The 24,258-nt window shown below is 52.9% G+C and overlaps 8 protein-coding genes across 8 annotated transcripts; 6 read left to right on the forward strand and 2 right to left on the reverse strand.

Annotated features, from left to right (window-relative positions):
• Window positions 1–905: 905 nt before the first annotated feature.
• On the forward strand, window positions 906–2,571 carry ALTATR162_LOCUS9216 (uncharacterized protein; the record flags this gene model as incomplete). Its single annotated transcript, XM_043316849.1, has 3 exons — window positions 906–1,137; window positions 1,188–1,556; window positions 1,619–2,571. The coding sequence occupies 3 exons, from the start codon at window positions 906–908 to the stop codon at window positions 2,569–2,571; spliced, it is 1,554 nt and encodes a 517-aa protein (XP_043172784.1).
• A 668-nt stretch (window positions 2,572–3,239) lies between these two features.
• ALTATR162_LOCUS9217 (uncharacterized protein) lies at window positions 3,240–5,657 on the forward strand (the record flags this gene model as incomplete). The annotated part of the gene is made up of 1 exon (XM_043316850.1): window positions 3,240–5,657. One exon carries the CDS (start codon window positions 3,240–3,242, stop codon window positions 5,655–5,657), a length of 2,418 nt encoding a protein of 805 aa, XP_043172785.1.
• Window positions 5,658–6,123: 466 nt separating this feature from the next.
• On the reverse strand, window positions 6,124–6,643 carry ALTATR162_LOCUS9218 (uncharacterized protein; the record flags this gene model as incomplete). Its single annotated transcript, XM_043316851.1, has 4 exons — window positions 6,124–6,304; window positions 6,418–6,460; window positions 6,513–6,552; window positions 6,602–6,643. The coding sequence occupies 4 exons, from the start codon at window positions 6,641–6,643 to the stop codon at window positions 6,124–6,126; spliced, it is 306 nt and encodes a 101-aa protein (XP_043172786.1).
• A 1,263-nt stretch (window positions 6,644–7,906) lies between these two features.
• On the forward strand, window positions 7,907–9,741 carry ALTATR162_LOCUS9219 (uncharacterized protein; the record flags this gene model as incomplete). Its single annotated transcript, XM_043316852.1, has 4 exons — window positions 7,907–7,917; window positions 8,064–9,302; window positions 9,357–9,438; window positions 9,490–9,741. 4 exons carry the CDS (start codon window positions 7,907–7,909, stop codon window positions 9,739–9,741), a joined length of 1,584 nt encoding a protein of 527 aa, XP_043172787.1.
• A 450-nt stretch (window positions 9,742–10,191) lies between these two features.
• ALTATR162_LOCUS9220 (uncharacterized protein) lies at window positions 10,192–11,397 on the forward strand (the record flags this gene model as incomplete). The annotated part of the gene is made up of 1 exon (XM_043316853.1): window positions 10,192–11,397. One exon carries the CDS (start codon window positions 10,192–10,194, stop codon window positions 11,395–11,397), a length of 1,206 nt encoding a protein of 401 aa, XP_043172788.1.
• Window positions 11,398–12,072: 675 nt separating this feature from the next.
• Window positions 12,073–15,641, forward strand: ALTATR162_LOCUS9221 (uncharacterized protein; the record flags this gene model as incomplete). Its single annotated transcript, XM_043316854.1, has 4 exons — window positions 12,073–12,212; window positions 12,293–12,462; window positions 12,577–15,329; window positions 15,381–15,641. The coding sequence occupies 4 exons, from the start codon at window positions 12,073–12,075 to the stop codon at window positions 15,639–15,641; spliced, it is 3,324 nt and encodes a 1,107-aa protein (XP_043172789.1).
• Window positions 15,642–17,107: 1,466 nt separating this feature from the next.
• Window positions 17,108–19,088, forward strand: ALTATR162_LOCUS9222 (uncharacterized protein; the record flags this gene model as incomplete). The annotated part of the gene is made up of 3 exons (XM_043316855.1): window positions 17,108–17,251; window positions 17,302–18,615; window positions 18,723–19,088. The coding sequence occupies 3 exons, from the start codon at window positions 17,108–17,110 to the stop codon at window positions 19,086–19,088; spliced, it is 1,824 nt and encodes a 607-aa protein (XP_043172790.1).
• Window positions 19,089–19,526: 438 nt separating this feature from the next.
• ALTATR162_LOCUS9223 (uncharacterized protein) lies at window positions 19,527–22,314 on the reverse strand (the record flags this gene model as incomplete). Its single annotated transcript, XM_043316856.1, has 2 exons — window positions 19,527–21,226; window positions 21,279–22,314. 2 exons carry the CDS (start codon window positions 22,312–22,314, stop codon window positions 19,527–19,529), a joined length of 2,736 nt encoding a protein of 911 aa, XP_043172791.1.
• Between the last annotated feature and the right edge of the window lie 1,944 nt (window positions 22,315–24,258).

Consider the following 24,258-nt stretch of genomic DNA (forward strand, 5'->3'; position numbering starts at 1 on the left):
CGAATGAGTGGGAGTGGGAGTGGGATGATGAAGACAGTGCTGGGGTATTTGATTAGTGTTGAGAAGTGGACGTATGGGTGGAGCAGGCTGAGCGCAATGGAAGAGTAGAAGAGTTGAGGTTAGACGTAGTCTACATGTCATGGGGTTAAGTTCATGTGACTTGCAGAGTATTGCAGAGTATTTTCCCCAGGCCAATGGCGGATATTGTAGATGGACTTGAATAATTGCAGGTGCCATAGGCTATAGTTTCTGCTCACTTGTCTTCCCCTAATGGAGCTGGGACCGGGAAGGTGGTACACTAGTATTGACCGAGGAATTTTGGACGCACCATGTACTTGCAATATCGATGGGTAATGGTTCCCCGCGTTGTTCCGCACAGATCCAGTGGGGTTTGAAAGAGGGAGGTCGTCATGAATTGAGGTCTCTCGAGCTATATGTGCAGCGAGATTTTTCGACTTTGAAGCGCCTTTACTTGTACCCGTGTACGATATGAACTTGGAACATTGAGTACAGCTTTTTCACGCTACATCGAACGCAATAAGACAGGATTGTTGTACGCAAATATGTGTGGGCGTTTTCGCAGAACCATGGTAGCGGGGGCGGGCCGTCTGGCGCTTCGTCAACGGGGTCCACTGGAGCGATGTATATTGCATATATGCTGACTTTTGTCGATGCGATTTAGACTGGATGGCAACCATGATAAGCCTGGGGTGGGAATTCTCGTCCCAGAGTTTCTCATCGTGCATGGCGGCCATAAGATCTATCGTCTTCCCGCTCTCTCCGTCTTTCAACCTTCACCTTCCCCTGACTACCGAGCATACTGTGCGTAACGGAGTTCAACCGAACGCTATTATACTACACCGCTTTCGGCCCTGTTATCTGACCTTGCCGATACCATCCAGACCATGACGGCATACGTCGGGAACGACAGCGATGCGACCTCTGGCGGCTCTGCTGGCCGTAAGAAGGAAGCTGCGGATGAAATAGAAATGGTTCCAACTAAAAGCCATCAAGCCCAGTCCAGAGGCCCGCTGATGCTCACCGAGGCGAACTCGGTTGAGAAGACAGGATATAAGTTCACAAAGAAGCATAAGTGGACTATCTTGACAGTTGTCGGACTCTGCCAAACCAGTATGAGTAAGTGGTTGTCCTCACTCTTGAGCCTTTGCAATACTGACTGTCGACAGATTACAACGCAGCGGTCTACTCCAACGCAATAGGACCGCTTAATGAGCACTACCATCTCGGTAGTAACCATTTTACCAACGCTAGAGCCGGTATGGCTTGGTTTTTGATCCTGTACGGTATTGGATGCGAACTGTGGGCACCCTGGTCCGAGGAGTTCGGACGAAAGCCGATCATGCAGCTGTCTCTTTTCACTGTCAACGTCTGGCAAATTATGGCCGGTGCCAGTACCTCTTGGTCTCACGTGCTGGCAGCGCGTCTGCTCGGTGGTCTCTGCTCCGCAGGTGGATCTGTAACACTCGGAATGGTTGCGGACATGTTCGACCCCGAAGACCAACAGCTCCCTATCCTCTGGGTTAGCTTGTGGAGTTGTCTAGGTTCAGGTGTGTGAAGTCCGAATTGCAAGTCGTTGCAGAATGCTAACTCTTTCTAGTGATCGGCGGCATCTGTGGTGGCCCTATCGAGCAGTTCCTTTACTGGCGATGGAATTTCTGGATCCAGCTCATACTTGGCGCCACTGTCCAGATCATTCACTTCTTCTACGTTCCCGAGACTAGGGCAACGATCATGCTCAACAAGGAAGCAAAGAGGCGACGCAAACAAAACCCGGAGGACAATGTCGTTGGACCGACCGAACACGAGAAGCTCAACTTCATGAGCTGTCTCAGGATCATGGGTCGTCCTTACAAGATGCTGGTCTGCGAACCGATTGTTGGCTTCCTGTCATTGCTCAGTGGATTCAGCGACGCGCTCATCTTCAGTTTCCTAGAATCGTACGGATACGTGTTCGGAAAGGACGGCTGGGGCTTCACTCCTAGTCAACTGGGACTCGCCCTTTTCGCCCTCTTCATCGGTTACTGGCTGGCAGCAGTACTATACTACCCTGTTATCCGACGCCACAACCAGCAGCGTAGCAACGGAAAGACTCTCAGCCCCGAGAGCCGGCTATCAGCCCTCCGGTGGATCGTACTGCTCCTTCCCGTCGGTTTGTTCGGATCCGCATTCGTAGTAACTGGACCACCTCTTCCATGGATCGCACCACTCATATTCGCCGTCTTGATTGGTTGCGCAAATCTCGCCATCTACTTCGCCACGATCGACTACATGGTTGCCGCTTACGGGGGTCAGTACTCTGCCTCAGCCACTGGTGGTAATGGATTTGCTCGAGACGTCCTCGCTGGTATTTGCTCCTTCTACACCGGCCCAATGTACAAGAACCTTGGCGTCACGAACTCGACATGGGTGTTGTTCGCGATCTCTGTCCTTGTTTGCATCCCGGTCTTCTGCATCTACAGGTGGGGTCCTAAGATTAGAGCCCGAAGCATGTACGCCGAGCGGATCCAGCAAGAGAGAGAAAAGAATGACGCCGCCAAACAAGCAACGTAGGACGGGCAAAGGGCTTTGCAGAAGGCTCCCGAAGCGCAGACGTGAAAGAAAGGTGGAGGAAGAAAGTACAATGCTGGTATTCTCCAGATTCATTGGCTATCGCCTGTTTGTTTTGCGATACAAGAGGTTCGAACGCATTTGGCGTTGTGGAGTCTTTCTTTTGTAATATAGCTGTGCATGTCCCTGTTGCCAGTAGTATAGGGCGACCTGTATCGAAACAATACGTTGCAATTACTGGCAGAGTATTGTAGGTAATTCAATGATTATTTCACCTCCATACTAGACCAGCTCCCGTTATGAAGACAAACTTGTACAAGTGGCGATTGCAGTACTCTTGCTGTCCTTCTTTCAGAATTCGACAGTGAATCGGATGCGTGGCGAAGATGGCGGCCTGATATGGCGTGACAGTGACGATGAGGAATCTCTAGTCGCAGTTGCTGAGAGATCCTGACGTTGTCCGTCAAGAGGAAAGCAGGAGCGGTAGCGTCTCACATGACAGCGCGTCACCCCGCGCATGGACTCGACTCGCTTCAGCCTAGAACAGTGAACACAGCCAACACCATCCGAGACAATCACGAACGCAGTCCTACCGTGAGGACAACAATGCGCATACCTACCCGCTACTACGTCGCCCGCCTCGTAACTCCTCTTACACTAAAACCACACACATGTGGTTCTTGGAACACGAGAGCCTCTTCGGAGGCAAGCGCGTCTGGCTCCGCCCCGGATCTCAGCAACTATTCGGTCGCACCAAGTCCGACGACAAGGATGGCCCGCGAGGAACGAATTGGAAGATCGATAATAAGGCCGTCTCACGCAAGCATGTTATGCTAAAGGTTTACGACGCAGCACCAGAGGACGGTACAAAGCTTCACAAAAGATCGCAAATTGAGGTGACCGACCTGAGTTGCAGGCAAGGGATTACAATCGATGATAGGACGACGCTGAAGAGCCAGAAAGCAGCTGATGGGTCGATAGAGTACAGTCGCGAGACTTTGAAGGGAACCGAACATACCATCAGATTGGCTGCTAGCTATGCGCCGTTCAAGATTGTCTGGCGCCCAATTGTCTTCACATATGCTTCGAAAGAGTCCAAAGAGAGCAAATCTAGAAGTGTGCAGTTACAGACCCTGGACATCAAGACTACGGCTGATTTCGTATTCGATAAAACCACTCATGTCGTATCCGCGAAACGGAACCTCCCCAAAGTCCTCTCGGGTCTGACTTCCGCCAAACACATCGTCACTACAGAATATCTCGATGCAGTTCTCAGAGTGGCAGCGCCATCGGTCGACGAAGAGGACAACTATCTGCCTTCGAAGCTTGAAGAGGATTTTGACGCATGGTGGCCGGCAGAGAAGGACTATATACCAGCAGCGGGCGCAGAACCAATTGCCCGGCCACAGGAGATGCTGCTACCTGATTCCTCGCGGTCAGAGGTCTTCTCTGGACTCACCTTTATATTTCTGAACGAAGGCCAATACAGCAGTTTGCTTGATCCCGTCACAGGTGGAGGCGGGAAGGCACTGCTATACGATGTACGACCAGGCGAGACAACGGTTGAGGAGTACGTCGATTACGTTCACAGCGTAGCAGGTAAGAAGCGGCGCGGCAAACCTGGCGATAAGCTTCCCGTCATAACGGTCCGCTTACCAGCGTACCCTGACGAAATGGAAGAATGGGCCACAAATTTTGTTACTGGGGTCGATCAGGCACTTGGCCAGCGCTCAGTCTTACAAAACGAGTTTCTCGACGTAATCATCACTAAAGACCGCGCTACAATACAAAGGCCGCCCGCAGAAGTGAATACCCCTGCACCTGCACCAGAAGTTGTGACCATTCGAAGTTCTATGCGACAACCAACACCAATGTCTGAATCCAGAGCACCATCACAGGCTCCTGAGGAGAGTACACCTCCGCCAGAAGAGCCTGCGAAGACCATCCCACGGAAGCGCATACATAGGCCAAAAACGAGCCGCTTCACCGGCTTCGATGATGATGCGCCCATTCCCAAGAAGAAACTGAAGATTGAGAACACACATATGGAAGATGTCCAGCAGTCTGAATCACTGCCAGGGGCATCAAAGGCAGCTTCGCAAGCACGCACTGCAGTAGACACACAACGTCAGGCATCTCCGCAGTCACATGTACAAAACACGATCGAGAAAGAAGAGCAGATGGATACCCTGTTTCCTACTGCCGCCAAGATGAGAAAACAAAGAGCGGCTACCCGCGCACCATCAGCATCGGTCGAGCCTGAAGAAGGGGGCCCTGTAAAGAAACCAACTAAAAGAGGTGCGGAGACTCTGGCACGACTCAATAGGGCAGAGAAGAAAGCTGAAAAGGACATCAACATCCGTGAGCATACGCGCCAGCGCATCAAAGAGGAGGAGGAACGTCGCAAAGCAGACGAAGAGAGTCTGCGGGAAGCGCTCGAAGGTATCGATATTACAGAGCTCAAGAACCTGGCCAAAGTAGAGGAGATGGACGTTCTACCCCGACAAAACAGAGGTACCACGCGCAACCAAAACCAGACTAACAATGAGCGCTGGAACACTGAATGGAATGGCCGCAAGAATTTCAAGAAGTTCCGTCGCCGCGGTGCAGAACAAGGCGTCCACAGCCAAAAAGTCCTCGTCACGCTTGAAGAAGCACCATCCAAGAAAGCCCATGGCATCACTGACGCTTTCTTCCTCGAAGACCCCGAACCCTCTGCACGCTCACACAATAGCCGACGCGGTCGTAACACTGCACCCGACTCCTCTTCTGAGCCAGAAGTCGGTGGCTTCACTCGTCGGAAACGAACCACGCAGTCCCAGACGCAACAGCAAGAAGTCATCAACGTCGAGGACAGCGGACCAGACGATGAAGAGGAAGTTCCCGAACAGCGGACGCAGAGGAGTAGTGGGCGGACGCAGAGAGTTGTGGAAACGCAGCTTGAAGGGACGCAGACACAGAGAGGGAAGAAGAGGGGGTCTGGAGCTGTTAGTAGTGGGCAACCTGCTAGTAAGAAAGGGAGGTTTGGGAGGAGAGATGATGATAGTGATGATGAGGAGACGGGGTTTAGATTCAAGCGGAGGGCCTGAGATAACTTAGTGGACCACTGCTTTTCTTCTCGATTCTATGTCTATGTGAGCGCATGATACCCTTAGAGTAGTGCAGCGGTAGCGAATCAGACTTCAACTATATCGTCAGTCGATTTATTTGACAGCATCACGCTGCCTTGTTTTAGCATCAACACTCTTTCCGCCGCAATAGACCTCAAATACCGGCAGCGAAGGATGTGTGTGTCTGTGTGTGAAATAGTTTTGATTCGTAATATCATAGCCAATGGTATAGCGCCCCAACGCCATCTGCCCGCTCATCGAAACGGCAACTCGAGGCCGTGCTTTTCATTCAACTTCATGCCATATACATATCCCCAGACTGTGCCCAGTCCATGCTGTCACAGTCCAAGCTTTCAAAGCTCCAATCGCCCCGCCCACTTCCCGTGGCGTTTCAGTGTCCGCACACCGTATCGCTGTAGCTCGTTCTCCATCAATGTGGAGGCGTCTATCGCTTGCGCTCAAAGTAGGAACTGGAGCCGAAGAACGCGACACTCGAGTCCATGACCGTCTCGCCGACCCAAAGGTAGCTTTCAAACCACTTCTGGGCGCTCGGGTTCTCACCAAATGTATCTGGCTTTACACTGGGACTGGGTTTAGCTTTAGCTCCGATCTTGTAGTCGTACGGTCTATGCATCATGTGTGGAGATGGCTTGAAATGGAAGGTTGTCAAGGGAGGGATAGGTGGGTTGATCGAGGGGCGTGGCGCTTAGAAAGAAGGAGGGATGGGGGGGCAACATACGTGAGGCCAGTTGAACGTCGGACGCCGGCGAGGAAGGCGGATACTGGGGTGGTTGTTAGCTAGGGAGAGGGTACAATCAGGGAGAGGGTACTCACTTAGTACCGCATCAAAGGCGTAATGTGCGACTTTGCCGAGCTGTTACTTGTGTGAGCTAGGGAGCATGCGACTCGGTGGTCCGACAAACGCAGTAGTAGGCACCGTAGAGTAGTAGACTACATACAACCATGATGGGCGACGTTTGGAGGTGGCGGATCGATATGGGGTTATGTGAGGCTGCTTAGGGAGAGCGTGGCGACTGATGTTTAGGAGGCTATGGCAGGTGTGGGTGGTGTTGTCGTGTTGTTGAGCGAAGGATGCGGGATGCGGTGTAGAGTGGAGGAGAGACCTAGTGTGGCTGGTGCCCTTCCTTAGTCACTCATCTGCATGTGATTGAGCTGGCACGCGACTCCAGGGTCCCCTTGTTTCTTGCGTTCTAGAATAGAATACTATGTGACATGTGCACTGGTTCATCGTGTTCAGGTATCCATAGTTATTTGGGCATGTCTACTGCCGAGTTGTCCATACGGCTTGCCCATCTGGTGCCCTAAGAGGCTCAGTCCGCCGCTCAGATACGGCTGCTACGCAGAATCGTCTCCACTAATATGGAACTGGAGCATATTGTCGCATCAATGGGACCCTGCCTTTCGACCTCGGGCAAGCTATGCGGAGCAGTTGCGGGTGATTTAGGAGCGGACCCTACGACGTGCACTTGGTATATAACAGGGCCTGCCGCGACATAGTCCACGGGTGTATCTCCTTGACCCCATGAAACTTGCAAGACATCACCCATCTCCGCGCGGGTAACCCACTGTAAAAAATCATGATACGCCAACAGCCGGCCGCGCATTACCACAACCACCCACTAGCCAGATACGCCCAGCGGGAACCCGGCGCCGAGATTTTCAATTGCTGTGCAAAAACAGTACGCGTTTGACGGCTTATCTGGGCGGGATGTCTGAGGGCAATAGTGCAGCAACGTGGGTGGAGTCGAAGAAGCAAATGGTTGTCACAAAACCCAACCACGGGACATATTCAGCAGTACCGTCAGCAGATCGCTCGGCGCATAACGAAAGACTCTTATTCAACCAAACCCTCTCCAGACCATTTCCTGACTGCAATCTGTTTCCAATTCTCATATCCAAACGGCCGCCGCTCAGGGTGCAGCAGCCCCACGTACTAATCAGCATAACTAGCGCCTAGACTAAACTGCCCCTCCAAAACGCGCTCAACAGCCAACAAAACTTCTAGCCCGTCGCAGCACAAGATAAACCTCGTCGACCGCCATTTTCTGGGAAATAGTTTGCTCACCTCTCTTCTTCCTCTCCCTCAGCCGTCGCGAAACCAATTGGAGTATCTTATCAAGACTCCTTCGACCGGCCCCGCACTCCGCGACAACGACTCTCAGTCTTTCTCCTCTACCACCTCGTCTCTCTAAACACCATCCGCAAAAATGGCGAACGCGTACGTAAAACACATTTTCTTACAGCAGAATCCAAAAACTTCATATACTGGATTTTGTTACATTTATTCAAATTCGAGCGCGTTGTAAAAGGTCGCTTCACGATAGAGGCATAAAACTCCACGAAACACCCACTGACAACCAACAGTCTAGACCACCTCAACTCCGGCAGGACCAGGATCGAGTGGCTCAGCCAGCTCAACACTGAGTACACACCTGCAAAGGAGTACCGGAGAACCTCCATCATCGGTACCATCGGCCCCAAGACAAACTCCGCTGAGAAGATCAACGCCCTCCGTAAAGTTGGTCTCAATGTAGTTCGCATGAACTTCTCCCACGGCTCCTACGAGTACCACCAGTCCGTCATCGACCATGCGCGCGAAGCCGAGAAGACACAAGCTGGCAGGCCTCTGGCCATTGCCCTCGACACCAAGGGCCCAGAGATCCGAACTGGTAACACCGTGGGCGATGCCGACATTCCCATCAAGGCAGGCTCCATCATAAACATCACCACTGATGACCAATATGCCACCGCGTGCGACGACAAGAACATGTACGTCGACTACAAGAACATCACCAAGGTCATCGCACCTGGCCGCACAATCTACGTCGACGACGGTGTCCTCTCATTCGAGGTCCTCGAGGTCACCGACGAGAAGACACTGAAGTGCAAGTGCGTCAATAACGGCAAGATCTCCTCCAGAAAGGGTGTAAACCTGCCCAAGACCGACATTGACCTTCCCCCTCTATCTGAGAAGGACAAGGCCGATCTCAAGTTCGGTGTCAAGAACAAGGTCGACATGGTCTTCGCCTCGTTTATCCGCCGCGGAAGCGACATCACTGCCATCCGTGAGGTGCTTGGCGAGGAGGGCAAGGACATCCAGATTATTGCCAAGGTCGAGAACCAGCAAGGTGTGAACAACTTCGACGAGATCCTGAGGGAGACCGACGGTGTCATGGTTGCTCGTGGTGACCTTGGTATCGAGATCCCCCCCAGCCAGGTCTTCATTGCCCAGAAGATGATGATTACCAAGTGCAACATTGCCGGCAAGCCCGTCATTTGCGCAACCCAGATGCTCGAGTCCATGACCTACAACCCGCGCCCAACCCGCGCTGAAGTCAGTGACGTCGGTAACGCCGTTCTCGACGGTGCCGACTGTGTCATGTTGTCTGGAGAGACCGCAAAGGGTGACTACCCCGTAGAGGCTGTCACCATGATGCACGAGACCTGCCTGCTCGCCGAGGTCGCTATCCCATATGTCAACGCTTTTGACGAGCTGAGGAAGCTGGCTCCCGTCCCATGCCCTACCACCGAGACGTGCGCCATGGCAGCCGTCAGTGCCAGTCTTGAGCAGAACGCTGGCGCCATCTTGGTCCTGACAACAAGGTGAGTCCATGGACATCTTGTACACCTGTGATTCTAGATTCTAACGTGCATTAGTGGTACCACCGCCCGCCTCGTCTCCAAGTACCGCCCCGTCTGCCCCATCATCATGGTTACCCGTAACGAGATGGCCGCTAGGGTGAGTTTCTTTTTCTCCTGTACACAAGGATTCCTTGGCTAACTTGTGCAGTATTCCCACCTGTACCGCGGCGTATACCCATTCTACTTCCCCGAGAAGAAGCCAGACTTCAAGACCGAGCCATGGCAGGAGGATGTTGACCGCCGTTTGAAGTGGGGAATCATGAACGCCATCAAGCTCGGTGTTCTCAGCAAGGGCGATCCAGTCATCTGCGTGCAAGGCTGGAGAGGAGGAATGGGCCATACCAACACACTCCGCATTGTCCCCGCACAGGAGGACCTTGGTCTTGACCAAGACGCGTGAGGGTAGGGTTGGAGCGGAGACGTTCGATTCTTAGATAGAAGGTGTGGAGTGCGCTGCATGAGGCGCATATACATGACTCGTTTGCGCAAATGACGGTCTGGCGCATAGGGACACAAGATTTGGTGTAAACACTAGCGGATCAAGGCAAACCCTTTAATGACCACCTCTTCTCACAAGCCTGACGTGATAGTCGCGTGCTAAGCCGAGACAAAGACAGAAGTGACATCCCACTGCGAGGCGGCACAACAAGGAGCCCAGTGTGGAATCGTCCGTGCGCCAGCAACACTAGCCTTCTGTACACGATGGTGAGTCCAATGCACAACCCTACCACAACTCACGATGGACATATCTGCGCTAGTAAATCATGATGGGGAAGCATCGGTGTTACCGCGCCGTTCACTCTCCAACCCCCAATCCCTCTTCTCATCCTCCCCCGTCACTCCCGCCGCAATGATACCGACGCCTAAACCCAGCCAGAAGCACATGTCGCTCAAGCGGAAGCGCCACGACCCGAAGCCGATATGGGCCTATCGCGAAGGCGAAGAACTCCCGCCTGAGCTCAAGCAGCTGCAAGAGCAACAGCGCCAACAATCGCGTCCACCTCCACCTGTAATAACCCAACCGCACCCGCACCCGCAGCCTATACCATCTCACCCTCCGCCCCGACCTCAACCTTCGCCAAAGGCCGAACGCAACGGACACGCGCCCAGCGAAACGGGCGCGCCTCCGCCAGCAGTCGCGGGATCCGGACTCGCGGGCTTCGAGCGACCCATCTCCGACGATGCGCAAATCTACGATGACGTCTCGCGCAACGTATGCGATTTCATATGGAACACAGCTGTCAACAACGAAACAGTGCGAAACGCCATCGCGGATCCAAAGGTGCAACTGGAAGTCGAGGCGCGCTGGGGCCAGATTCTGGAGAAGCAGACGGACCAGCGACTGCGCGGGTTCTGGCGCACAGAGTGCGTGATAAACAGCGACATGTTGGAAGTCAAGTTTGAGAGCACTATGACTGCTCAGCAACACAAGCGTATGAACTTGTACCTCAACGCCCAGGTTCAGCAATCCAAGGTACCTGGAGCTTCGCGTCCCCCAATCGATTACCGACATACCTACGAGACGGACATCTTCTACGAGCTCGACCAGCAGGGCTTCTCCATGCTGAATCCTATAGTTCAGCGCCTTATTAGCGCGTCTGGTAACCGGCAGAGAGTTCGTGTGACGCGCGACAAGAACACGGGCGAGTTTCTGCGAGCCATTATAAAGCACCGGATAGGCAACCTCGAAGTCAGCTCTCCCAAGACAGAATGGGATTATCGCATTGGCATCAACCTAGAAATCGATTTCCCAGGTCCAATCGAGAGCCTCAAGCCCGCTCTGGAAGGAGGAAAAACGCTGGAAAGTATGCAGCGGCAAAAAGACCGCATGTCGTACTCGTGGCTGGGCGCATATCAAGTTGATCTGACTCAAGTCACGCAAGGAACTAGCAAGAACCACGAGCTAGAGCTGGAGCTGGATTCCGGTGTCCTCATCGCAGAGGCGGATAAAGTGAGGCGCAAGGAGGTGACCAAGTTTGAGAGCTTGATCAACGGTATGATGAATAATCTGCGGGTGTTGTCGCGTGAAATCACGCCTTCTGTTCCCGGAGCGTAAACATGAAGGAGCTTGTATTATTATCATTGTGTTTTACGGCGTTGAAGATCCAGGGAGAAACAACAGATGCAGGATCAGCAGCATGGTCCGGAGTTTATCCTTTCAAATCAAGATACCCAGTTCTCACTACATTGTATTACATTTGATGCTTGACATAAAGTCCGCTATGTATCTAATCATGAACATGCCTAATGAGATATTCTGATCGTGTTAGCTATACACAATCTATGTCTACATGTACATGCAGACTGTCATCCGAAGGATGCATTCCGAATGACGTGGAAAGGCTGCCTAGGTAGAGCTTATCGTGGGTGATGCGCAGGTAGCGTATTATGTCATGCTAAGTGGACCAGGGTCGCCGCTTCCGAAACTCACGAGCTACTGTTTAGACCATCACGTACACGATTCCCCCGAACACCACAACGGCGCCACGCCATCCTCCCATCGACCACCCACCCTCATCCTCTCGTCCCTCTTTCACTGCGACCGTCACTATAGAGTCCGACGCAGCAGCGCCCCAGATTATCCCTTGATCACAGGCAAGCCCGCAGGCGCCACAGCGCAGCTCCATACGCTTCTACCCACTTCCGCAACAACAGCTCCCTCTCTCACCACAATCGCCGACGGCCATTCAACAACACCAGGCAATACGTCTTTCCCGCTAGATACAACACAATGGTTGGCCTCACGTCCGCCGCCGGTGTCGTCGGCTTCCTCTCGGAGCCAGACCCGGCCCTGCGCTCATTCGCCCTCCAGCGGCTGAACGAGGAGATTGACCTGCTGTGGCCAGAGGTCGCGGGATCTGTCAGTCAGATGTAAGGAACCCAGCTAAGCTACGACACGCTCTCGTCAGCCTATCGTCATCAATACAGCTGCTAACATGGGTGCGTCATAGTGAGGCTCTCTACGAAGACGACTCGTTTCCCGAGCGAGAGCTTGCCGCTCTGGTAGCCGCAAAGGTGTACTACCAGCTGCAAGAGTACAATGAGAGCATGGTCTTCGCCCTGGGCGCTGGCAAGCTCTTCGACATCCACAAGGCCGCCGAGTTTGAGGAGACAATACTGGGTAAGATACCACGGGCATCCGAGCTTTCTACTCAACTCGCGTCTGCTTTCGTCTTGAGCTGAAGCAGCGGGTTCATCTTACTTGGAGCACAATCGGCTGACTTGCTTTTTCTAGCAAAATGCTTAGATACCTACATCGCGCTGTCTGTCATGCACAACCCGCCCACACCTGTGAGCAAGGCGAGCCAGGCCCCTCCTCAACTAAGCACATCCTTCTCCGGGAACGCAGCAGGAGGTGCGAGCACTGCAGCCAGTCTGGCCTCGCCGATAACGCCCTTCTCACAGTCCGCGTTACCCTCCAAGTCCCTTCTCTCCAGGGAAGATTCGTCGACGTTCGACCCCACTCTACCCGGAGGAGGCAATGCCGGCGTACCTGGAGCACACCCCACCCCAATGGTGTTGCAGCGAAACGTGCAAAAGAACCTCCACAGCACTGTACGGCGGATATTCGAGAGCTGCTATGAGAGTGGCAACTACAAGCAGGTTGTGGGAATCGCCATCGAGGCACGGAATCTTGAAGTCTTGCGCGAGTCAATCGTCCGCGCGAGCCAGGATGGAAAGAAGCAAGGCAAGAAGCCTGCGCAGCCTTCCGCGCAGAGCGAGGACTTGATGGAGTACGTTCTGGACATTTGCATGAACGTGGTGCAAGAGCGAGGCTTGAGGAACGAGATCCTCCGCCTGATCCTCGACCTCCTTAATGATGACCAAATCCCGAACCCCGATTACTTCTCCATCGCCAAGTGTGTGGTATACCTCAACCAGCACTCGCTGGCTTCGAAGCTCATCCGACAGCTGATTGAGCGAGGCGACGACAAGTCCCGCGCAGTCGCATACCAGATCTCATTCGATCTTTACGAGAACGGTACACAGGAGTTCCTCACAAAAGTTATGGAAGAGCTGCCTGAAGCTGAGAAGGAGGAGGCGCAGAAACCCTCGGATGCAGGCGAGTCGGACTCCCTGCTTGCAGATGTGGATACTAGCAACTCAAAGGGCGACCAACCAAGTGAAGATGAGGTCAAGATCTTCAACAACGTCCGCTACATTCTTCGCGGAACCAAGAGCATCGAGCTGAATCTCGAATTCCTGTACAGGAACAACCGCACAGACAAGGCCGTCCTCAACAAGGTCCGCGACAGCTTAGAGGCCAGGAACTCCATCTTCCACTCGAGTGTCACATTTGCGAACGCCTTCATGAATGCTGGCACTACTAATGACACATTCTTCCGCGAGAACCTGGAATGGTTAGGAAAGGCGGTCAACTGGTCCAAGTTCTCCGCAACCGCTGCTCTTGGTGTCATCCACCGTGGCAACATCACACAAGGGCAAAAGCTCCTCGAGCCTTACCTTCCCAAGGACAGCGTCTCATCAGGCTCTCACTACGAGCAGGGTGGATCACTGTATGCCCTTGGTTTGATCTACGCCAACCACGGAAGCAATGTTCTTGATCTGCTCCTGAAGCAGTTCCAGAACGCATCTGAGGAAGTCATTCAACACGGTGGTGCGCTTGGTCTCGGTGTTGCTGGTATGGCCACTGGCTCCGAAGAGATCTTCGAGGCCTTCAAGAACGTGCTGTACACCGACTCTGCCATCAACGGTGAGGCTGTCGGTCTCTCAATGGGTCTCGTCATGCTCGGTACTGGTAACATCAAGGCACTTGAGGACATGATCCAGTACGCGCACGACACACAGCACGAGAAGATTGTTCGTGGTCTTGCCATGGGCATGGCACTAATCATGTACGGACGACAAGAGGCCGCTGATGAGCTCATCAACGGTCTTCTTGACGACCCAGACCCAACTCTGCGCTATGGAGGTATTATGACTATTGCCTTGGCATACTGTGGCACAGGCAGCAACAAGGCCGTCCGAAGGTTATTGCACGTTGCGGTCAGTGATGTGAGTGACGATGTACGAAGAGTTGCCGTCATGAGCTTGGGATTCATCCTCTTCAGGAAGCCCGGCAGTGTTCCCCGTATGGTCGAGCTTCTCGCAGAGTCATACAACCCACATGTGCGCTACGGAGCCACCATGGCTCTTGGTATTGCTTGTGCCGGAACCGGCCTTCCAGAGGCTATAGATCTGTTGGAGCCAATGATGAAGGACTCGACCGACTTTGTCCGCCAAGGTGCTTTGATCGCGCTGGCCATGATCATGGTCCAGCAAAACGAGGCAATGAACCCCAAGGTAGCTTCTATCCGAAAGCAGCTTGCCAAGGTTGTCGGCGATCGCCACGAGGATGCCTTGGCCAAGTTGGGTGCTGCTCTGGCTATCGGTATCATTGATGCTGGAGGCCGGAATTGCACAATCGGCCTGCAGACGCCAACCGGTAATCTCAACATGGCCGCCATTGTCGGCATGGCTGTCTTCACCCAGTATTGGTACTGGTTCCCTCTGACTCACTTCTTGTCATTGAGCTTCACGTCTACTGCAGTCATCGGTTTAGATCAGGAGCTGGAGATCCCATCATTCACGTTCCACAGCAACACTAGGCCAAGCACGTTTGATTACCCGCCAGATGCAGAAGTCAAGGCTGAGGAGGCGCCCGAGAAGATCAAGACTGCCGTCTTGTCAACCACTGCGCAAGATAAGCGCCGACGAATGGTAAAGGAACGCCAAAAGCGGAGGGAAAGCATGGATGTGGACCACACCCCCACCACACCCAAGCCTGCGGATGACGACAAGATGGACGTTGACGAGGACTCCAAGAAGGAAGATGGTGAGAAGGCCGATGGTACCCAAACCGGGGAGCCATCAAAGAAGAAGGAGAAGGAAAAGGTTGGCTACGAGCTGGAGAACATGTCGCGTGTACTGCCGCCACAAGTGAAGTACATCAGCTTCCCGAGCGAACGATATGTACCAGTAAAGAAGGTTTGTGATCCATCTACTACATTGGAGATGCCTAAGCTAACACATGACCAGCCAACTCTCGGTGTGATTCTTCTCACCGACACCAAGCCTTCAGAACCGAAGACGCTCTTGGAGCTCAAGGTAAAGAAGGCTGCGCCTGCGCCTGCCCCTGGCGCGTCGGGTTCTTCGGGAGATCAAGGACCAGAAGGCGTATCAGTAACAACTACTACAGCCCCGGTCAGCGACAACATGGTGGATGAGGGTGAGGCCGAAGCGTCGACGCCGGGTGAGTTTGTCTACGAATCGGACACGAACCCGGACGACGACGAATAAACGACGCCGGAGGTCGCAGTGAGTAGTGGTGTATCAACAGCCTATTGGGGGTTGAAGGAGGACGGTAGCTTTTTGCATTCATCATAGGTTATAGGGATGGCTTGTAGAGCGCAGGTCACCTTTCCCCGTACGCCTTTTAGACTAGGATGCATGTATAATAGCCAGAAGAGGGTTTTATCTTTGACCATTAATGAGTTGCAGCATGCACGAGTGTGGTGATGTAATTGATCTTCTAGAATTATGAATAACATATGAATCGATCACACGACTGTGAAGATCCTTGATCCTTTCAGGAACCGCGGGCATATTATGTCGGCAGTGGGAGGTGGGAGGTGGGAGGTCAATATGAATAGATGAACAGGCCCGCCATGGCAGTGGCGATTGGATGTTCAAGTAACTGACACGCGGGATTAGAGACTGCAGATCAGACGTGTGGGGACTTGCTAGAGCTATCTACTGGCGCGAGTGACTTATCTATCGCGAACGTGATGTACTGCTTGACAGCGTTGTTTGTGAGAAAGTTGATGCTGGCTCTCTGTGTCTTGGAGAGCGGGTCGCACCTCCCTCCCCTGCGTTTTCCCCGGATTGTTCGGTCCGCTAGCTCGGTTTGCGGGTGGAGAGAGCGGCAGGGCTATCTTCTAGACCTCATTTTTCGCAAACATCAAGATCAGCAGTGAGTTTACACGAAAGCAACAGACTTGTACTGCTGAATTCCAAACGTCCTTCTCGTCTCTCGTTCTTATACTGCAGCACGCAAGGGGTCGTGATGACGCGGTGATGGCCGCCCTGTCAGAAGTTCAGGCGGGCAGTCGCGAAGGCTTGCGGCATGGTACAAGCGACAGGCAGGTGGCCTTGGTGGCTTCCACGTTTGCGAAGGTCTCAGTCACTAACAAGGGAATACTTCCATTCGGCACAAGCTGCTTGCCACCAACAGGCCGGGCGCGCCTCCACCAACACCACACCAGCTATTTACACAGTCAGATGAGAAAGCAACAGAGCATAAGCTACAGATACTCTAACAGCAAGCGGGATGGCGACCACAATCTCTCATCTTACCTATTAACCTAAACTCCAATCGCAGCTTCCCACCGGTAGACCCCAGACCTAAGCGAAGCCGGAAGTCTGCAAATACCCGGTCATCATGCGCCTGCGGGACCCCCTTGCACTGTGCCACATTCATGCGGGTCTGCACTCTAAGAACGGGGTATGTATAGCCCATGTTTTCCTACTGGCGAGACCATCTGGATCCCTTAGTCGCGTGAATGGGCGATTGAATATATTACCGTGCCTTGCTTCTCTCCACTCGCGACCTCCGTGGGGTCTTCTGTTTAATGCGCGGGTCATGCTGTCCGTTGCCTCGGGCTTGAGGACGACGAAAACGACTTCATTGTTCAACTCATCTGATTGACGTCTCCAACTTCGACAGTAATATTGCTTTTTGAGGGTGGTGGAAGTTAGTCGGCAATATGGATCACCGCCACAAGAGGGATGTGTATACATCGCATACGGAGCGCAGTAGCTCAACGCACATTCGCCAGGTGCAGAATGTTGCTTTTGCCGATGCAACGGCCAAGGCCAATGTTAGGCCGTGGACAAAGGCTATGTTTAAGGTATGAACGACAGATGTATTGCGAAAAGGATGCTGTTGACGGTGTGATAGCTTTATCTCTGTCTGTTCATCGCCACATTAAACTCTTGTATCAACGGGTACGACGGATCACTCATGGGGGCTATCAACAGTTACCCTCAGTACCGAGGATACTTTGGCTTCGACCCCCACGAAGGAACCCCCAGTACTGGAATCGTCTATGCCATATATACCATCGGCAACCTAGTCGGTTCATTCGTCGCTGGTCCAGCTACAGACTTTAAGGGAAGAAAATGGGGAATGTGTATCGGTACTTCCATCATCATCGTCGGTGCCTGTATCCAAGCAACATGCGTCAACCTTGGTGGTTTCATGGGCGGTCGCTTCGTCCTCGGTTTCGGCGTCGCCATCACATCAACCGCCGGTCCCGCCTACGTATCCGAGATGGCCCATCCATCCTACCGCGGCGTCTGCACAGGCATCTTCAACACCTTCTGGTACGTCGGCGGTATTCCAGGCTCTTTCGTTCCCTACGGAACCAGCAATATCCCCGGCACATCGTCCTGGCGTATCCCGATATGGCTTCAATTGATTTTCTCCGGCATAGTATTGGTATGCTCGCCATTCCTACCAGAGACTCCTAGATGGCTCATCGCAAACGATCGACATGAGGAGGCATTAGACACCATGGCGCGTTTCCACGGCGAGGGCAATCGTGACTCACCCATTGTGAAGCTAGAATACAAAGAAATGGTCGAAGACATCAGCGTCACAGGCTCCGATAAACGATGGTGGGACTACCGCGAACTCTTCAACTCACGCGAAGCCCGCTACAGAACCGGTTTAGTCTTTTGCATGGCGTTTTTCGGCCAATGGTCTGGAAACGGTCCTGTATCTTACTACTACCCTACCATGCTTCAGGGAGCAGGTATAACCAACAACCATACCCGCCTTCTATACAACGGCATGCAAAACGTCGTTTCCTTCGCTGGGGCCATCTTCGGCGCTATTTATACGGATTCCTGGGGGCGACGTCCCCAGCTGCTCGTCTCGACCGCGCTACTGGTTGGCGTGTTTGCCATTGTATGCGCACTCGTTGCTACGAACTTGAAAACGGGTCCGGATGGGAAACCAATATACATTGGCGACAACGGTACGCCTGAGATCAAGAGACCGGGACAGGCGAGAGCAGTTATTGCGTTTGTCTTCATCTGTGGGTTCATCTATTCAACGGGGTATACGCCGTTGCAGCAGCTTTATCCCGTGGAGTGTCTGAGATATGAAAGTAGGGCAAAGGGAATGGCGTTTTACAACTTTTGGGTCAACATTGCGAATTTTTATAATACCTTTGTTACGGGGATTGCGTTTTCCGGAGCGGGTTGGAAGGTACGTCTTTTTTTTTTCTCTTTACCTTTTTGGTCAATCCCCATCCCCTCTGTTTTTTGTTTTTGGACTTTGCGAATTAACACTGCTAACTCGAATTGCTCTGTTAGTACTACTTCTTATTTATCTTCTGGGACATCTTTGAATTCATCGTCATCTACTTCTTCTTTGTCGAAACACGGCGTCGTACCCTCGAGGAAATCAGCGAAATCTTCAATGCGAAACAACCTGTTAAACATTCTTTGAACAAAACACGTATCATCGTGCATGGAAACGGAAGGGGTGTAACGGAGATGTTGGATAAAGAGGAGATGGTCATGGAGAGAGATTTTGGTGTCGATACAGATCTTGTTAGGGGAAGAAATGGAGAGAGGAGAATGAGGGATTCGGCGGGGAGTGAGGGCAGGCTTGTGAGTCAGGAATCTGTAAGGGAGAGTTTGAGGGATAGGGTTATGGATGGGGGATGGGGAGGGTGAGTGGAGACAGTACTGAGGGAAGAGTGAGTGGAGACAGTACTGAGGGAAGAGGGAGAGGGAGTGGCGGAGGTGGGAGATATGAGATGACTGGTTGGGGAGATAGTGGGGCGAGGTATGGGAGTCCATAGACTACAGTCTTCATGAATGTATTCCATTTCTTACGATGCATGGTTTTGGTAGCTGACATCATGCGTGGAGGACGATGATCAGACTTCTACTTGGCCGTACACAAACGGAAAAGAACCTTGTTAAGTTCGGTTGTTTCGTCGACCTAAGGAAATACGGTGTTGAATGATTGTGGTGTACAGAGTCCACGTCTAGTACATCCCGGTCGTATTCGTAGACTGGCGAAACATGATGACAATACAACGCATAAGATTAGGTATCGTTCTACATCTAGCAAGTTTTCGTACATCACTACTCCAACATGCGCTTCCCTCACTGCTCATGCGTGCCTACAAACCTCGGCGGCAGATCCAAATCCCAACTGGGCCTCTCCACAAGCACCACCTCGGGCGCAGAGAAACTGTCGTCGCCGCTGATGGGCACAATACCGAGTATGGGGCGGTACTTGAATGTGTGCCACCACGGCTCGTTCTTTTTACTTTGCTCGACCTGTCCGACTTCTCCGCCTCCGTTGACCTGGTCCTCCTCTGTCTCGGCATTTGTTGGCTCGCCGTCTTGCGTATGGGCTCTCCGCAGGGTAGCAAGGGGTTGAGTGGTGTCTTCCATGTCATCATCGTCGTCGTCTTCGGCGTCAGCCTTGCGACCTACAGCGTTGACGTCGATCCACTTCTGTTTTGCAGCCTTATCCGCGTCATCGTTCTGGAACTTGCGCAACTTGGTGACTGGTGCCTCCTTTTGAGGTACCGCATCACCAGCACCGCTGTTGTTCTTGAGAGCATCGCGCTTGCGCTTCTTTCCTGCATGTTCGGCGTCTGAGATTGCGAAGTCCTTGGTGAGGTCGAACATGAACAGCCACTTCTCACCGTAGAGCCATACCCGTTGTTGGGAATCCGTTACATCCCAAATGCAACCCTTTGCAGGAAGGTCGAGCTGTTTGTATTCATGGGGATAGCTGGATGCTGGGTTCCGTCTTGACCATTCGGATAGGCGACCGGTCATGACATCGAAGAGATAGAGCTGATGCTCAGCAGAGACCAATAGTAATCGGTAGTCTGTAGTAGGTAGCTCGTGTGAATGGGGGTGAGGGTTATTCCTTGTGGGGTGTACAGCAGGGTTGCCGTTCGGCTCCGGTTGGTTTGAGGTGTCTGAGCTGGGCTGGAAGGAGAGCAGAACAGGCGTCGAATCCAGTCGGGGAAGCAGATGACCAGAGGGATTCCGTATCCAGTGCTGACCTAGATACGTTATCTGCTCGCTCGTCTTCTCTTCGTCGTCGTCAGATTCATCGTCATCATCGGCAACAGGAGTAGCATCGTCGATGTCAATCTCAGGGGCAGTTGTGTCCTCATTTCCCTCAACGACCCACGTATCAACGTAGCCAGCCAGATCAACCACAGCGAAGACGTTACCATCCTTTGAGAAGTCGGCGTGTGCAATGAATCGCTCGTAAGCTCCCGAGGGTCCACTAAGAGGACTCTGTGTAGTGATGTCCCGATCGACTCGATAGAGGGGCTGTACCTTGTCCAATGCGCGAGGCGGGTCTGTCGGATCGTCTGTCCGGACAATTCTGACCAGCTGAATGTCGTCTGTCGCCGTGATAGCTGCTAGCCATTTGCCGTTTGAGGCCAACTTGAGAGTTTTCGCGCCAGAAATAGAAGGCATCTCCAGCCTGCGCACACGCAAGGCCTGCCCAGCGCCTGCCAGATGCAGTAGATGGAACAGCTTCACCGTGCTGGCTGTCGCAACGGCAAGGAGTCCACCATCTCTAGAGATTGACACTGATATGATGTTCTCCTCTCCCTGTAGAGCGAGGCGCGCAACAACCTTGGGCTTCTCCGTACCGTCATCTTGAGGCTTAACACGCCATATCCGTACTTCTGTGCCCCACCAGCTAACGAGTAACCTTGCCTCTGGGGCGCTTGTTAGAGGAGGAGTGGGAGGCAAAGCTGGAAGACCACGACTAAGCTCCTTGCCAAATGTGCGGATGGGAACAACGATAGGCTGGGTGTCGATACCTAAACGTGCGTATGTTAGATGTGAGCTGTCAAGTTGCGGGAATTTACGTACCTCCGGTGACCACCACACTAAGTTTGTGACCCTCATATGTTGTCATGGCCTTGACGTCGTGCTCGTGATACCTCTGGTGCGATACTTTTCGCCATTTCCCGCTCTGTCCCTGAGACTGCCCCTTCTTGCTCGTGTAGAAGCAGGTACGGCGATCCATTCCTGCACTAAATATGCTGGTTCCGTCGCGGGTCACAGCGAGATCGAGCACGTCCGCTTCGTGCCCAGATATCCTTTGCGTCTGACTGTAATTCTTGCCGCTGTAGATCCGAATGTCGCCAGTCGAATCTCCCGACACGAAGTCGCCGTTTGAAAGGCACTTGACCTTCCATACTAGAATTTCCTTGGGTCCACCATGAGGTCCGCTTCCCAAAGAGATATTCCGAATGACATTTCCATTCCTCGTATCGAAGACTCGAATCATGCTGTCGGCAAAACCTGCCAGAACTGTGTGCTGATCCTTGTAGGCGATACTCAGGGCACGCGCCTTCTTGTTCGTAGCGCGGGATACGAAGCGTTCGAAGGTGAGATCGTTGTCGTCGGTAGATAGAAGGACGATGGTGCCGTCAGCACATCCTGCCACGAGCTTCTGGCACACACTGCTCTGCTCGTTCGAAGCACCTTTTGTTGCGCTCTTCCTGGGCTGTGCAGCAAAGCACCAGACTTCGCTGTGATTACCGTCCGAATGACGCGCCGGAAGACCGGTAGTAAGATCCCATTCTGTGACACTGCTTGAGTATCCGATGCTGAAAAGTCGCAGGCGGCCAGGCACTACCTTGCCATGCGCATCGCGTGAATCTGGCTCTTGGGTCCAAGCCAGTCCTTCGACGCTCCTATCCTTGCCGCCATAGAAGACCTTCTCCTGAAGCCACGAGCCTCTTGCGGGGTTCCATATCTCGATGTTTCCATTTGCGCGTCCAATCGCCAGCCTTAGAGAGTCAGGGTCCTGCTGTCCATGTTCGGGTTCTGGGTGCGAGAAGGCGAGCGCGTTGATCGCTGATGGCGGGTAAGGCACGAAGCGGGATCGGTGGATATCCATGGTCGGTATCGGGAGGTTTTTAGAGGGGCAGTATGTGTGAAGCTACGCGAACGTCTATGAGGCGAGCGCTAGCATTACAATACAACACTCATTGTAACGGAAGAGCTCAGTCGCGAACTTCTCTCGAACTCTTGGCGAGCCGACTTTGACTTTTCGGTGGGTCCACGGAGTTCGGGGAATGTTTCTCCGGTCTTTGGACGACCTCCGCATCACCTCCGCATCAGCCTCGCGATACCCTCGACAGAGATAGCATCACCACTTCGAACATGTCTTGTTCAAGACGTCTGGCTGTCTATACAAGCTTCTTAGCACAAACGACATAGTCTAGCTTCCTCGATGCTACACGTTTCCGACGTCCTGCGCCCTAGTACCCCACGCTTCAATTCACCCTTGCGCAACGCCAGAACCAGTCCTTCCCTTCTATACCTCACGTCGAGTGCACGTAGACAGTAGATAAACATACAAGGGAAGACGAGTGGGTCTCTGTACCTAGTGGAGAGTCGCGAAGGGCAATCGAGGGCGCTTGTGCGTCTAAGGGGACTTCGAGGTATGAAGGTCCCTGCTCCCCGGTGATGGGGTACACATGCATATTGCTACCGGCCTTCATCGCTACCACTCTGAAGCGGATAGATCTATGTAGTGATGGATGATCCGCTGAGAGATAAGACTACTGCGGTTGCGGTCACTCGTGGAAGAAACCATCGTTTTTGCGCGGACGTCAGCATCCAAACCCATTATCAAGCTGAACATGATGCAACCAAAATTCCAGAACACATGACGATGATTTGACTTTGCGAAAAGGTAAAGTGGTTATAGTTTTATCCTCGAGGCGAGGGAATTGCATATAGTTTGCTGACAGGCCGTTGACCTATTGTTCCGGTGGTCTAAGTCCGCCTCAGTCTCATTACAAGCCACCTGTTGGAGAATGCTCCGGCAATATTGCACGACTCAAGATTAGCTTTGCCGGTCCACGTGCGGACCGAACCAAATGTTCCAATATTCACGTCATGAAGAAACCGTTTCCAGAAGCGTTGGTGAGTTAACACTGATCGGGAAAATGCATCCCTTCGTACTCTGGTGGGGAGCTACCGAAGGCCATTGTTGCGCCGCAACGGCGATGGGTTCTTTTTTCGGTTGAGTGATTAGCAAAGCTTCGATAAGATGGTTTTGATTGATGTTCGAAATATCTATTGCGCAATAATAGCAACATAAGGATCTCCAGGGGCTGGCTAAGGATTATGAATCCTACCAAGGCCCAGGTATTGGACTGAATCGAGACGAGCCTCAGGTCTAGTCTTTCCAAAGGGTTTCATGACACCTGATGGTGGACTGCGAACCATAAGTCTGCGCGTAGGGGGCGCGAGTTTGACGCGAACGCCCAAAGGGCTTTTCAAGACCCAAGACGCGCCCAGAAGCAAATATCGGGATGATCTCGCTGTTGAAGCAAAGGTCGAACCTTGGAAAATTCAAAGCGAGAGCTTTGACCGTCAAGCGGGGTATGTCATTATTGCGGCGGGCCTCATCGTCCGTGGAACGCAAGTCAGCGATGCCGCGCGAAAAGACTGGTTGCAACAGACTGGACCCGTTGCTGCTCACGGTGCTTGATGCAGAAGAGCAGCTGTTGACCATTGAAACAAGCAGCGTGGTCCCCGCAGCCACGACCAGAGACGTTGAAAAGTTTGCTCACTGCCGTCGTGCAAGCATGCACAGGTCTTCTGACAAGTGCGTGCGGTGGGTGACCAGGTAACGCCTGTAAGCGATGAAGCTGAAGGTTAGCATGCTTCCATGACGAGTCGCACGTAGTACCGGGTCGCAGTTCTGCGGGCCTCGGCGCATCGTTGCTGTGGAAAGTAATAGACCTTTGGTCATACCGACAGTCTTTGTCTTCGCCAGATCCGCATCGTCAAGGAAAAGTCGGAGCAAATTTGCTGACAATGAGCTGGT

The sequence above is a fragment of the Alternaria atra genome, assembly GCF_907166805.1.
Source record: "Alternaria atra isolate CS162 genome assembly, contig: 29, whole genome shotgun sequence".
NCBI classification, from domain to species: Eukaryota; Fungi; Ascomycota; class Dothideomycetes; order Pleosporales; family Pleosporaceae; genus Alternaria; species Alternaria atra.